The sequence below is a fragment of the Periophthalmus magnuspinnatus genome, chromosome 24, assembly GCF_009829125.3.
Source record: "Periophthalmus magnuspinnatus isolate fPerMag1 chromosome 24, fPerMag1.2.pri, whole genome shotgun sequence".
Classification (NCBI taxonomy): domain Eukaryota; kingdom Metazoa; phylum Chordata; class Actinopteri; order Gobiiformes; family Gobiidae; genus Periophthalmus; species Periophthalmus magnuspinnatus.
The window spans coordinates 3685337-3700763 of NC_047149.1; the positions used below are offsets into that span (position 1 = coordinate 3685337).

The 15427-nt window shown below is 41.8% G+C and overlaps 2 protein-coding genes across 7 annotated transcripts in view; one reads left to right on the plus strand and one right to left on the minus strand.

The window, feature by feature from the left end:
• pum2 (pumilio RNA-binding family member 2) overlaps nt 1–8567 on the minus strand; it is a 32698-nt gene extending 24131 nt beyond the window's left edge. For 3 of the 6 annotated variants that reach the window (XM_033990534.2, XM_033990532.2, XM_033990530.2), the window contains exons 1-6: nt 8385–8554; nt 4696–5058; nt 2476–2544; nt 2293–2398; nt 617–804; nt 363–535 (exon numbers count right to left, since the gene is read on the minus strand). In XM_033990534.2, the coding sequence (XP_033846425.1) occupies nt 363–535; nt 617–804; nt 2293–2398; nt 2476–2544; nt 4696–5046 (887 nt within the window). In that variant the 5' untranslated portion in view covers nt 5047–5058; nt 8385–8554. Of the gene's footprint in view, nt 1–362; nt 536–616; nt 805–2292; nt 2399–2475; nt 2545–4695; nt 5059–8384 lie in introns of all 6 variants that reach the window. The other 3 variants (XM_055232428.1, XM_055232427.1, XM_033990533.2) reach the window with 2 other exon arrangements.
• Nucleotides 8568–9922: 1355 nt separating this feature from the next.
• On the plus strand, nt 9923–13961 carry LOC117392451 (rho-related GTP-binding protein RhoB-like). Its single transcript, XM_033990535.2, has one exon. The coding sequence runs from the start codon at nt 10077–10079 to the stop codon at nt 10641–10643; it is 567 nt and encodes a 188-aa protein (XP_033846426.1). The 5' UTR covers nt 9923–10076; the 3' UTR covers nt 10644–13961.
• Nucleotides 13962–15427: the final 1466 nt, after the last annotated feature.

Genomic DNA, 15427 nt, shown 5'->3' on the forward strand with positions numbered 1-15427 from the left:
CTAAACCTTCTTCTTTCTTCTTTATCTTTTGTTATGCAGGGGGACCCAATGAGAGCACTTGGGCTCTCTTTTTCATGGGTGCCCTGTCCAAAACACAATACAAACTGAAAAAAAATATCAAAACAAATAAGTCCATATAAAACATCAAAAACAGGTGTAGGTGTTTGTATAAAGGTTTGTTATCAGATTATTAAATTGTGACTGTGTCACCAACGTATCCAGTAATGCTTGAAGCAAAACAAAAGCAAGTTTTTGAAGAAGGAACTATGTTTTAACATAGATTTACAAACGTTTTCTACTATTTTGTTCTTTGAATACAACAGCACACAGCTGAGCAGGTGTCAGGTGAATGTCAGTCTCACTTGAAGTCTTTGCAGTCCCGGTCCATTCCGTTGAGCAGACCTCTGCCGTTGGCTTTAGCAGGATCCACCTCCTCTGCCACCTTCAACTCAGGGCTTTTGTCCTCTTCGAACGGAGACACTTTCTCTGGGGCATCGTTCTTCTCACGACCATCCTGATCACCATCTCCTCCTCCCTGATAAACAACAAAACTGCTGTTAATACTCCTGATGCCACGCCATGTCCAACTGATGTATCTACACCGAGTGGGCCTTACGTATCCGCCATTCCGGTAGCGGTTGTCGATCTTGTCACCCGGAGAGGAGCTCAGGACGTACTCCACCATGCTAACTCCAAGGCCTCCACCTTCTGAGCGAGGCGAGAGCACAGAATTGGCATCACCGTTGCCATGGAAACTCTGTCCTGGCCGCCGCTGGACCATGATTGGCTGAGACACTGAATGATCTGAACGAAAAGGCCAGTTTCAAATGTCTCAAGTCTAGTTTTAGTCCAGCCAATCAAACTAAGAGCAAGCAAGGTCCTGTGGTGTGGATTTCTACAGCCAAATCGTAATTATGCGATTAGATAAAAGCAAAAGGAAACGGGTTAGAGCTGAAAGATAAATCACAAATGAATCAAAAATGTGTTTTACACTGACATTATCAGCAGGCTGAAACCATGTAGGCAATATGTCCACTGAAGAGCACTACCTCCCCCCACCATGAGAGAAATGTGGTGCTTACATCAACAGTGTAGTTTAGATCATAAACATTCACAGACATGAGCTTCTCTAGCTCTGTTCGTTGCTGCAACTCGATCACTTTGCTAGCTGATGCTTCCTGGAGTTACATCAAATCGAACGCTCCCTCACATACAAATGAATGGTGAATCCAATCCCCCCGTTAAAGTATATAAAACGTTTATTTCTTGATATTTATGCCTTTTATCTGGTCTCCTCACCATTCACATATAAAAGAAGAGGTTTACTGTAGATGTTTACAAAACCCAGTTCAGAAATCTCAAGTGAAAGTCAGTTAGCCATTAGCCACTTTTACATAACAATTATCATCTAAAATAAGTCATTAAAAGATTTACACACTCAACAGTGACTTTAAAAGAGGTTTTGACCTAAATGTGGTTGATGGGCTGGTACCAGCTGACATTTTCATTTAGTTGTAGCTGATCATTTTTCAATTAGTTGACTAAAAACGTACAATGGAAATGATCGTTTCACTAGACTTTTTAAAAGAGCCAATATTACAATAGAATGTTTTTTCTTGATAAGAAATAGAGTCATATTTGTTTCATTTACTCATGTTTAACACACAAACCCTGCAGATTTAGGCTGAGCTCTTCTCTCAAAGTAAATAATACAGGAAGTGCTCCACTGTGTTTTTAAACTCCATACACCTTAACTAGAATTGTTTGAATCATTTCAGCTATGGAATTGCCCATCTCTACTGAACTAAAGGTAAAAGGAGTTGTGAAACTACCACTTCATGACATCATTCGGTGGAACAGAGCATTTTGATATAGACAGAGTTACTCAAACTGTGTGAATGAAACAACAACTCCGGTATGTTTTTGAGAAGGTAACAGAATTCTAACATAACCAAAAGCTGAAATTTGTGTAATATATTAACTTTAAATACATTATTAACCAAATAAAGATGTTGAAATATAATATAAAAATAGTCTATTCCTTTATAACATTTTGTTGTAATAATGCTACCATCTTCTACAGTCGAATAGTCATGTGTGGATGATTAATGGTTGCAGCCCTACTTGTATCATTTGTGTAGTTGCAAGTCCATTTCCCTAATTTGATTCAAATTCATTAGTTGTTGCCTTAAAATATACTGATGAATCATAAATCATGATGAAAGATCTAATTGTAGCCTTTGTCTGAAAAATGAGTTTTGATGCTTCAGCAAACAGAGACTTGATTCTTACGAGATGAGCCCCACGCGTTGTCCCTCCACTCCTCTCCCAGCAGCATGCCCTTCCGTCCATCTTTGGCCAGCTCATCTGAATCCCACAGCTTCTTTGCAGGTAAAAGCTTTACACAACACAAATGTTAGCATTAGGAAAAGTCACTTGATTTAACTGAATTTTCTTTAAGAAGAAAAATGTTACCTCTCCCATTCCCCGAGACTCCAGAGCAAGTGCCTGAAAGTCATAATTCATCTCATCTACAGTACGAACCTGAAACAAGACACAGCAAATATTATAAAGAAATATTTCACATTTGCTCTTCACAGATGAGACATTTTAGATTTAGACTAAACCAAAGTCAAGTGTTCAGTTCATGTTTAGACTGACCACTCAAACATGAAATGTAATATGGGCTGTGCAGTGGCTCCAGCTAAGTAGTAACCAAGTGGTCCTAGGCCTGCTCACTCAAGACCTGGAGGCGAGTCCCTGAACGATGTACAGCAGTAGCTCACTCCTCTTGATAGTGGCCCAGCGGAACAGGTTGCAGAAATGGTCAAATGCGGAGAATGAATTACCCTCACCAGGGAACAATAAAATACACCTTATCCTTAACTGTAGCGGCCAGACCTGCTCTGGGGGAGTGCCACCTCACCCATAGCTTTCCACTAATTGTCCACATCTTGATTTACGGACAAAACCTGCCCTGGGGTAGACTGAAGGACGCAAGGCTAAGAATCTGCCCTATTGGCGGCTCCAACCACCAACACCACTCACCCCATATTCATACTAGCCAAAGCAGGTGAAGTATCTTGCTTAACGACACAACTGTGGTACCTCGTATCCCCAGTGGTTTCCAATCCAAGTACTAACCAGGCCCTGCCCTGCTTAGTTTATGAGATGTGATGAGGGTTTGACAAGAAGTTTTGTCCACATGTGTGCGTACCCTGGCTAAAACTCCTGCATCCTCCTTTACGCACACCCCTTGGACATTTCTTAATGCACATATTTCTATAAGAAATTAGTGATATAATTTCTGTATTTAAGAAATGACTAAACTCAATGTGAAATGACCCCTAATAACATCAATACACCTGCAAATATTTAACATTACAATCATGTGACGTCATTGATAGACACTGCTCCAACTGTGTCCTGAGGTACATTACATAGGAAAATGTGTCAAAGACGATAATGGCTGTCTATCTAAACAAATAGAACAGGAGAGATTACACATGGGAACGATGCTCTTAGTTCATGCTTCACAAGTGACAATTCTATTCAGAATTGTTCTGTAATCATAAGAGATTTTTCTTTTAATAACTCGTTTAACACACTCTGGCTCAAATAGTCAAAAGGTAAAGCCACTGTAGAAGTTATTGCCTGGAATGTCCCATAGTACACATTAACCCATTCAATCTCCATGGAGACTAGCAGGTCAGATCTGTGGAAAGGCAACCCTCCTTACAGCAAGGATGGATTTTAGCTATAACAACATCCGCAATTATTAGAAAGAAATTCATGTTTAATGCCATTCCAAGGACCCTCACAGCAGAAGCCATCGCAAAACGGTTGCAATGGTACAAAAAAGAAAGTGAAAAAATTACCACTATATTTACTAGATCTGCAAGTCCATCCATCTTCTTCCTCTCAGTCTGTATAGAGAAGTGGACTGAGGGAGCATCAAGTCACCTACAGTGTTATGCTGCTTATCACTGTTCATATCTTGATTTATGGACAAAATAGTGAAATAAAAACACCAGGATCATGTAGAGTGGTTTAAAGCTAACATTTTAAGATCAGAATGATGAGCCTGACAGCAGCAGTTACAGAGAGCGGGGACAGTTTTTCAGTAGAAAGTGCAAAGGCTCACTTGCTATTTGGATCGCGGTGGCTAGTGGGTTAGCTATGCCCATTTATATGTACAGTCTATTCTGCTTTATTGGGGGCCAGGTCTGTTTTTTTGGCCTCCTTGCAAAGAAGGAAAACAGATATGAAGGTCATGTGACCATAAACAATCACTAGGTAACAAAGTTTTTTCATTAATATGTTTAATACAGAGAGAGTCCAATGAGAGCACTCAGACTCTATTTTTCATGAGCGCCCCGACAATACAAAACAAAACAAATAGCTGCATAGGTCCATTTAAAACATTAAAACACAGGTGCCACTGTGATTATAAATGTTCATCTCCAGACTATTAAAGTGCATTAGTGGCACCAGTGTATCCAGTTTTGCATGTCCTTGAAATGTATTCCATTTGTGGGTACCAAAATTGTTTTTTCTTTTTTCCATCACTACCACACTACAAAAATAGACTGACATCGCTAATGTCCTTAAAGTGCCGCTGTCTCCTAATGTCTTGATCGTTTGACAACTCAAAGCAAAGTACAAACAAATGCAACTTAGTGTATAACATAGTACCTGATCCACATGGTTGGCGTCGCCAGTGGGCCAGCGGTGCTTGCTGGGGACGCACCCTCCAAGCTGCTCCCCGGCCTGCCTCTGAAAAAAATAGCCCACCGTGGCATCGTCCTGGGAGCGTCCGCTGAGGGGAGGCTGCGGGGTGCCCGGGCCCTGGCTCTGCCCTCGCTCCAGGCCCGGCAGGTGTGGCCCTCCGGGACCCTGCGCGGCACCTGTCACCGCGGCTAAGGGCCCTCCCCCGTGCACCCTCACCACTCCGCCCTCAGGAGCGCCGTTGGCATGCAGCATCCCCCCTCTCGTCTCCTGCCAGGCCACGTCATTCATGCCTAGGATGCTGCATGGAACGCTCATTCCACGGAAAACCTGGAGGGACAAACACAGGATGGTCTTGGGCCTGTCAGGATTATTACTAGAATAATAAAAAGACTTGTGATGTCATGTGGTGATACAGAAAGTGTTCCACTATGTTTTTACTCCACACACCTTCACTCCAATCGTTTGGATAATTTCAGCCCTGGAATTGTCAATCTCTACTGAACTAAAGGTAAAAGGAGCAGTTAACTTGAAAGTTACCACCACATGACATCACAAGGTGGAACAGAGCATTTTGAGCTTAGGAGATGTAGACAGACTAATAATAAAGTGTTACTCAAACATGTGTGAATGAAACAAACACGACTTTGGGTATGTTTATGAGGAGGTAAAAGGACCTTTATAATATGGTAATATTTAATGTACGCTCTACAGCTCAAATAACTTCACTGGCTAATATTGAACTGGCTAAATATTGGTTCATTCTGATACTCGCACCTCATGTTGCATAAATGATAATGCCTATTTAAAAACTGGTTTAGGCAAGGCAAATTTATGTGTATAGTACAATTGGTACACTAATCCGCTTTACATAATGAGAAAGACATTAAAATCACAATACAACAAATCAAAAGATAACTAATCATTAGTAACTAAATAAACTAACTAAAGAAACATTAAAAGAGAAGAAAAACCTTTCAGTCATAAAAGGTCCAGTGTTCTGGATGTACTGCAGCTGTCTTAACGTTCGTTTGGAGAGGCCAGTGAACAGGTTGTTACAGTAGTCTAACCTACTGGAGACAAACCAACTGGGACTATCCTTTGCATCAGTAGCATAAAATAGTATTATTTTTCAGTATTATTGTTTATTGCAATATGCAGCAATATATCGTGCTACCGTGTGTTATCGTGACAATCCTGTTTTTCCACTTCTATGGCCACTTAAACCAGTCACTCTACAACCGTGTTTCACAAACCGGTGGTACATGTATCACTGGTAGTCTTTTGTGTGTCTGGTCTCCAGTTTGTGTGTTTAACTACAATTTAGAGTTCATTTTATTGTTGTCCTTCTTTAGATAATTTCTTAACAACAATGGAAATGATGTAGTCCACATTTAGAATTGCTTTAAGTCTAGATTAGACCTGGAATAGTCCTGTTATAGACCTGGTTTGGATCTGGTGGTACTCCGAAAGCCAAACCTTTTCTTTTGTGGTACTTGCTGTGAAAAGCTTGAGAGCTAAGTGCCACTCTACAATACCCATTTGTCCCCAAAGTGATATTGCTGCCTTGCCTGGATTGTTCCACAGTATGGCATTTTATTTAACTCTCCATTGAGGAGGAAATTGTATCTGCACAAACCTGACTCTTAATCGCCCTGAAGAAGGGCCTCCTGTTGCTTGTTTCCGTGGAAACATTGCTCCTTTGGCTATAATATTCCATAGTGGCATAAAAGTTATCTCCTTATGTTCCGAAGTTGGTTTTAACTTCCATTTGCATGGAATCATACAGATGACGTGCTGGTGTTACGCAGAGTTCAACTACTTTATAGTTTGTAGCAAAAGACGACATTTAAATCCGTCAACTGGACAAATTGTTGTAAGAGTGAATACGTTTTGCTGCTCATCCAAGCCGCCTCTTCATTTCTGGTCAGATTGCTGGTGGACACTGCCTTATATCTATCTGAAGGGAGGAGCTAACTACACTGAAACTGCAAATAGCTATTATCTCCAGTTTCAGCTGAAACTACCTATTCAACCTTTAACGACCCTTGTATTTGTTATAGTTTGTCTGTATTGATAACATTAATATCAATATCATAGGAGGCAGTAGTCCATGTGTGATATTAATATGTTATTAATGCAGAGACTACAAAATAGGTAGGACTAACCTGTTTTTAAATGTACATATTTTGGCAGGGCTCTGCTCCACGTTCCTCTGGTGAAAATTCAACCAAAAAACTGTATATTTTGTGAATGACATTAATCTGTTATCAGTACAGACAATGTGAGGTAGAGCAAACTACCCTGTCTTTAAAAAGGCACAGGGTCTTCAGCAGGATATCAGGATGTTATCAACACATTGTTTACCTACCTTTAAGAATAATATTGCAATAACTGGTATCATTTTAACTGTAATTTCAGCATAATATGTAAAATAACAGATTACTGCCACTACAACCAGTTAACTAACCTATAACCTGCATCAGCAAATATTCGTTCATCATACATGTAAAAAGTGGTGTTGGCTAACTATTTAAAGAATATTTTCAGTAAAGTCACTCACATTATAAATCACGAGATGTGGACACAGAACTGGGCAGAACACAACTTCTGTAAAGTTTCCTAGTGTAAGTGAGCACATAAGAACTTCTGCTACTGTTTCAGCACTGAAACAGAAACCGGTCCAATTTACAGCACATATCCAATATAGTTTTTAGCTAAAATTTGTATTTTTTTCCAAAAGAACGTTCTCAAATGTGGCTTTAAACAGTTAATCTCAGTTCAATGTTAAAGTCGCATGTTCAGAAGTTCACTGGCAACAATGCAGAGCCCAAATCAAACAGCTCCAGGATGCTAGTAAACAACAAAGCTGCTGTTAGCTCTGGAGGCTAGCTGATGCTAACTCACCAACAGCCCGACACTGTCAGCTCTTCTACAGAGACAGAAACCACAATGCCCTAGTGAAAACATCCACTGTGGACCCGTGGACTTCATTTGGCTCTTTTACCCGCAAATGTTCACAAGCGACGCAAAGATGTAGCCCTGAACAGCGAGCATTGTAGCCGGCTAACAAAGCTACAGGGGCTACAGCAGCTCCAGCAGCCCGGGCAGAGCTGCACCGGAGCGTCCACAGCAGCTCTGTCATCACCCGCTCTCAATGGGAAACATGCGGGTTTCCCTGTGGGGTTATGGGCTTTAAAAACACAAATATTCATCAAAGTATTCAGGCAGTCTGTAAAAGCTAAGTGTGCTAATGTCACATCGGCTGTAAGTGATATTAGCATCAGGCGCTAATTGCTGCAGGCCGATGTGTTTACGGTGGCCAGTCCGTGCTACTCTTCACACATAAACGGCATTGTGGCGCTGTGTTACCGTGTGCGGCTGTGCTCCTGTTCCCCGCACAAACAGACCGCAAACAACCAGCTCAGAGCGGCAAAGAAAGCTCACGCTGACGCAATGCTCAGTGTGCTAGCCGCGGTTGCCAAGTAGTGAGCTAAAACATCATCCAAACTAAACAACATGGCCCCCCTTCAAGTCCCAAACACAGGGCCCTCAGCGCTAAACAAAAGGGAAACAGTCACGCCGCGGCGGAGGCTCTAACCCCGACAGAGCTCCACCATCAGCGGCTACGGACCCGCTCCAGCCCCGGGACTTACGCGCTGTGGCTCGAGCAGGCTCTATTCTCGCGGCGTGCCGTCCAAACCCACAGCCGAAGTGTTTGGTTTTCTCGGAGCAGAGGCTGAGGAGCAGAGGCTGAGGAGAAGCTGAGGAGACTGTGCACTGATCAGACTTAGCACCGCGGGACTCAAGCTAAACCAGCTGCTGCTCTCTACTGCCCCCTCCCTGTAAAGAGCGGACACTGCAGACGTGCGTAAAGACGTGCGTAAAGATGCGCGTAAAGACGGTCAGAGCGCACGGGAAGACAACTGAACAACTCTAGGCCTGATATATCCTCATAGATTAAAATATTATCGAAACAATGAACAGTCATAAATGTATACATTCATAATGTACTCTCGTAGATCCATCACTTTTCCACACATGATGGACAAGTTAAATAACAACCTTTAGGCCCAGCACAGGAGTCTGGGCTACTGTCTACTGTCTGCTTTAAAGAGCCATATGCGACACTTTAAATCCTCTAGTACAGCTCTTTACACTTCCCTTGAGAAAAGTTAAGGTTAAGGTTAAAAAGAAAAGTTAAGGAAAAATAGGCTGGGCTATGTGTTATTTATTAAGTTCATATTTTACATTTTTTACATATGTTTTACAGTGTTTGGGGCCACCTAACAACAGTGTTCAGTGTTTACAGTTGGCCTAATTCAACTTTACTATGGTCTTCTAGCATGTTTAAATTCCAAGGAGGCCCAAGATTGATAAGAATAAATAATAGTACATTATTTTGCAGACTGTATTAAATGTAAAACACATCAGGAAATTACACACAGTTTACTTAAAAGTTCCCTGGGTGGATTAGGGTGGGGCACTGCTGGGTGTGACTGAAGAGTGTATTTGACATTTGTAATAACAGTAATATGTTAGTGTAGTGTAGTATAGTTCTTTAAGACCAGGCCTCTCTGTGTAAGCCATCAGCCCCTCCAACCCCCCCAACAACACTAACAACACTCACACCCCCCATGTACACTAGGCAAGGTGGATGAAGTGTCTTGCTTAAGGACTGGGGCACAAGGCCTTCTCCTCTTTAAAACTGCTTTTCAATCACTTCTTATTTCGTTTGTTCACACGTGTCTCTTTTGTAAAGCGTGTTTGTGTATCTGTTGTTGTTGTTTTTCTTAACAACAGAACTTGATCCGAGCGGGAATCGAACCTGTGACCTTTGAGTTGTTTGAGTACTTTAACCCTTGAGTCACTCTCACGTTTTATTGTGTTAGACCAGTTTGTTTAGCCTGTTTATTCCGTGTTGCCCTATTTAACCTCGTGTATTCACCACTAATTCGTTTATTCATTTCTTCTGTGACATGTTGCCTGTGGATGACGACAGTTTGCGGTGAGTTCAGTGGCCTCTCGTCGGGATGGGCCCTCGTGGCTTTGGACCCTCCTTTGCTTTGGGAAAACCCCGCTCTGCTCCAATCAGCGCGCTCCTGGGCCGCAGTGCGCTCACCTCCCCGCTCTCCATTGGATCGCTATATTTAGGAAAGTGTGTGCGCTTTATAAAGAGGCCGCCTCAGTGACTGGAAAGGGCTTGCTGTTGGGAGTAACGCTCCACTTCACGGTACAAAAAGTCCTGAGACGTTTTCGCCGTCAGAAGTGTTGTATCGAGAGCGCAACGTCTGCGTCTTGGATGGTCCCAGTGAGCCAGCGCTGGAGGGACAGCCGAGGACGCACGAATGGCGGACATCCGAAAGAAACTTGTGGTGGTCGGAGACGGGGCGTGCGGAAAGACGTGTCTGCTCATTGTGTTCAGCAAAGACGAGTTCCCGGAGGTGTACGTCCCCACGGTTTTCGAGACGTACGTAGCGGACATCGAGGTGGACAACAAGCAGGTCCAGCTGGCGCTTTGGGACACGGCCGGACAGGAAGACTACGACCGTCTGCGACCATTGTCCTACCCAGACACCGATGTCATCCTCATGTGCTTCTCCGTGGACAGCCCGGACTCGCTGGAGAACATCCCAGAGAAGTGGGTGCCGGAGGTGAAGCACTTCTGCCCCAACGTGCCCATCATCTTAGTGGCCAACAAGAAGGACCTGCGCCACGACGAGGACGTGAAGAGGCCGGTGAAACCTGACGACGGACGGGCCATGGCGGCGCGCATCGGGGCGTATGACTATTTGGAATGCTCGGCCCGAACTAAGGAGGGCATCTGGGAAGTTTTCGAGACGGCGACGCGAGCGGCGCTGCAGAAGAGAGCCACGCCGCAGGGAGAGTGCGCAAAGTGCTGTGTGCTGATGTGACATGGAACCCGGACATGGTTCTACCGAGACCGGCCCGGAACACAACCACAGCCCCGTGCGTAAAAGTCAAAGTAGGCCAAACGCTGCTTTGAGTCTCTGAGCAAGTTTGGTGAAGGCGGTTACCAAGGAAACGCAAACTCAGTAAAGTGGGCTTAATAAAACTAGGAACTGCTCACAGGACTAAATGACTTTGCCTTCAAACTCAGCATGTTTTTCTTTTTTCTTTGAGCCCATGTTGCTTGGCTATTTTTGTCCCAAACCTGTGCTTACAAAGTAGGCCTTATTCTGTTAACTTGATTTGGCTTATCATATTGAATAACCTTTTAATTTTAGTAAGATATTTATTTTATTTATGTATTTTTTCCTTAAGAGGTAATCAGTAGGCAAATAACTACACAATTACATAGGTAGTAGTAGTAGTAGCCTTCTGCCTTTAGACCACAATGAGGGCTCTGTTGGTTACACTTTAAGGCCAATTCTTACAAGTAATTCAGTCTAAATTAACACTTCTATGGGAATGCCAAGGAGGCTCATAGAATAGCCTAATACTTATCCCAGCGATAGTGTTGTCATGCTACTAAAATTTCAAACAGAATTGTTCAGGAAAGCTCAAATTTTGTCCTAGTTTCGATATTAGTGTTAGCATCCATTAGAATCTGATTTTGGATACTTTTGACAACACTATCCAGCGCTATAAAGATAAATATTACGATTGGACTAATATGATAGTCGTAGTAGGTACGTAGAGGTAGGCCTACATGCTGGATAGGCCTCTGTATGTGGACATGTATGGACAGAGCACGCTCCAGCTCTCTGCATCCCTGATGTTTCTCTCTGCCCAGGCGGCACTAATGACTGTGGGATGTTGTTTTGGACACAAGGCTCGGCAGCTGACGTCCGGGCTCCAACAGCAGCCTCATTGTGCATCACGAGGAAAGGAGCAGCTGAGGAGGAGCTGAGGAAGATGTGAAGTTTGAGATGTTTCTGCTGAAGCCAATGGTGCTCAGATCTTCACCAGCGCAGAACATTGGAAGCAGCTGGTGTGGGGTGGACTACAGATGAATTTAAAGGCCCTGTATTATGCAAACTTGACTCTTGTGAGCTTTAAGCCATGTAAGAATGTTGTTACTCCTCAAGAATAGACCTGGAGTTGTCTTTTGTTTCATTCACACATGTTTGAATAACACTTTATTATTAGTCTGTCTACAAAGCTCAAAATGCTCTGTTCCACCTTGTGATGTCATGAAGTAATAGTTTTCAAGTGAACAGCTCCTTTTACCTTTAGTTCGGTAGAGATGACAAATTCAGAGCTGAAATGATCCAAATGATTCTCATGAAGGTGTATGGAGTTTAAAAACACAGTGGAGCACTTCCTGTATTACCACATGACATCACAAGGTTGAATAGAGTGTTTTCTGTTTGAGAGAAGAACTCAGCCTAAATATGCAGGGTTTATGCGTGAATGAAACAAAATGTAACTCGGTATATTTTTAATCAGAAAACAATATGATAACGTTGATTTTAAAAAATAGCGTAATATTGGCCCTTTAAGCTAAACTGTCGACAAACACTGCAAAAAAGAACATCTACAAACTTGAATTACTTGAATTTTGAATAATAATTTGAGTAGTAGTTTTAGTTCACTTTAGTTGCTTCACTGAAAAAACATACATGTTGTTTTCAACATATTAGTGTACGTAATGATGTCACCTTATCCAATTAAATATGTAGAATTTTTAACTTTAAAATTTTTGGAGTGTTTTTTTTAGGATTTTTTTTTTTACAGATTAATTATTTTTCTCCATTTCAAACTAATTTATCAAACAATGCACATCGATATATTATAAAAATTGGAAAAAAAAAGAAATACCCCAAAACGTCAATACTACTGCTACTACTACTATTACTACTACTATACTGCTACTATTACTACCACTACTACTGCTTAAGTCATTTTATTTTACCCATTTACACATTTTAAAGGCACTGTACCAGATTTGTACTGTCTTACAAATGTGAAAAACAGAACTAGTTCATATTAAACTCTAAGGCTAACAACAGGTATCATGCTAACACGCACTTCCTGATTCTCGGACAATAAGACGCTTTCTAATTAGACACGGACAATACACACCTGACCTATTTTAACCTCAAGAGCTGCTGCTTGTACAGTAAAATGCAAAATCAGGTACAGGGCCTTTAACTTTGAAGAGGTTTGTTTTTTGCAGTGTACGTACGCACACCGCACGTTGAGAGCCACTGCTGCTGTTTATCTACGGGGCTGAACTTTGAGCCAAGGATTCCGCTGTTTGGACACGAGAGCCAGTGTTAGCGGATGCCTTAATGCTATGGTCAGCTGTGGTCATGTGTGTAGTCAGCGGTCACTAACTTCACGAGCGAGGTCTATGTGACTCTGTGGGAGATTCACTGTTTTTGAATGAAATCTCCAAACTTGATCCACAAATGTTGAAGTTTATGTCTGTGCGATTGGGTCCACAAACTTACAGAACAGAGGTGGTAGAGTAGATAAAAATTATACTCAAGTAAGACTAACGCTACTTCAAAATACTCAAGAAGAAGTACAAAGTAGTGGTCCAAAAAGTGACTTGAGGATTTGGGAAGAGGAAACCACAACTTTTACTGTTACTTCAATACAAATATTACTCAAGCGGGGGTAAAACTATGCCCGTAGAAAAGTACAATTTCTTTAAAAAAGTTACTCAGTCATTGTACATGAGTACTACCCACCTCTGCGTATGAATTTTATAGTTTAAAATCCCTTAAACTGACAACAATCACGTCATGGGGTTGAAAAATGGCAGTTTTCTGAAGCTAATGTGAAAAAATCATGACTTTTGTTGATTTATACTGACACATAAGACCTTGAACTTTGTACCAGTTTTTGTTTCATGTGGATAGGCCCAGGAATTACACAGATATTAACCATAAACCAGGTCAACACATCTGAAAATCTGACAGTTACATAGAGAACTCTACCTGAGGATTCTGACCTGTCTCACCTCAGCTTACACTATTGGGATTCTACAATGTGCTGTTAGTTATACATTTGTAATAACACTCACCAGCTACTAACCTCCTGACACCAGCCAAGTAATGTGCCAAATTAACAAATGACTATATGTTTTTCGCTGTTATGAAAAAGTATTACCAAGTGCTGGACATTGGTAGCTGGCTCAGATCTCGCAATGTTTTGTTTTGTAAAATTGCACTTGTTATTTATGTGAAGGTTTTGGGGGAGTTGACTTGCCCACCACAGTGTATGTATGACGGACACTTTATAAAGCTAAAACAGATTTGATTCAAAATGCTCTTGTGTTTTTTTGTTGTTTTTTTTTTATTCATTTTGAATGTAAGGCAAAGCAAGGCGGGTTTATTTGTATAGCTCAATTTGTACACAGAGTCATTCAAAGTGCTTTATGGAATAAGGAAGATATTAAAGTCACAATATAACAAATCAAAACATAAATAATCATCATAAAATCAACATCAAAACATAAGAGTGCAGAATAAAAAATCTTTCAGTCATATGCACAGATAAACAGAACTGTTTTGAGCCTGGATTTAAACATTGTCAAAGTAGAGGCCTGTCTCACATCTTCGGGAAGAAGCTGCATAAAACTCAAACGCTGATTCTCAATGTTTAGTCCTGGTTTAGTCCTGATTTAGTCCTGATTTAGTCCTGGTTTAGTCCTGATTTAGTCCTGATTTTGTCCTGATTTAGTCCTGATTTAGTCCTGATTTAGTCCTGGTTTAGTCCTGGTTTAGTCTTCAGAGTGTGAGATGGTTCATGTGGCTCTAACATGTGGGAGATGTTCTTTGGTGCTGGTCCATGGAGAGACTTGTTCACACAGAGCTGCTATAAAGTCTATTCTCTGAGCCACAGGAGCCAGAGACCTGAACACAGGACACGTGTGTGAAGTACTTCCTCCAATTTAGTGTAATTACAGGAAAAAGTAGGGCAGGTATTTGACAAGAAAAACCAGAAAAACTTGTAGTATGGGATTTGGTGTGTGAACCTGCCTGAAGACAGAGCCAATCTGTCAGATCTGACATATGAAACATGATCATTGTGTTAATATGAAAGAAACTACAATCACATCTGAACCTGGGTGCCAGTGAATTAAAGGTCTTATATTACACACAACTGACTATTGAAACCATGTTCTAATGCTGCTACCTCCTCACAAACAGACCTGGAGTTGTGTTTTGTTTCATTCACATATGTTTAAGTAACAATTTATTATTATTCTGTTACATCTCCAAAGCTCAAAATGCTCTGTTCCACCTTGTGATGTCATGAAGTGGTAGTTTTCAAGTTAACAGCTCCTTTTACCTTTAGTTCAGTAGAGACTGGCAATTCCAGGCAAGTTACTGAAGTAAATGTAGCTGAGTGAATGTAGCCGAGTACTACCCACGTCTGTGTGCGACAGAGCCTGGTTATGCAACAGGGCAGATTCCGGCTGTCGTCGTGGAGACCAGACTGTCCACACTTAAACAGGTGTGTTTGCTGTCACACAGTTTAAGCTTACACTCCATGTACAGTTACACCACAGCCCCTGGAGCGCTCAGGAGAAGGACCAGGAGTCTGCTGGAGTCTGCAGAGGGACATCAAGACAGAGCAGACTCAAGTCACTCATGAGGAAGAGCAGGGACAAACCAAATCACTCTTCATTCATGGTATTTAGTTTAAGTGCATCAGGTTAAACAGGGGGTCTTTGACTTCTCTGGGGTATTAAAGAGGGGTTATTTGACATCTATGGGGT

Bases quoted from the DNA above. Each gene is read 5' to 3' on its own strand.
- LOC117392451 (XM_033990535.2), top strand. From the start codon at position 10,077: ATGGCGGACATCCGAAAGAAACTTGTGGTGGTCGGAGACGGGGCGTGC.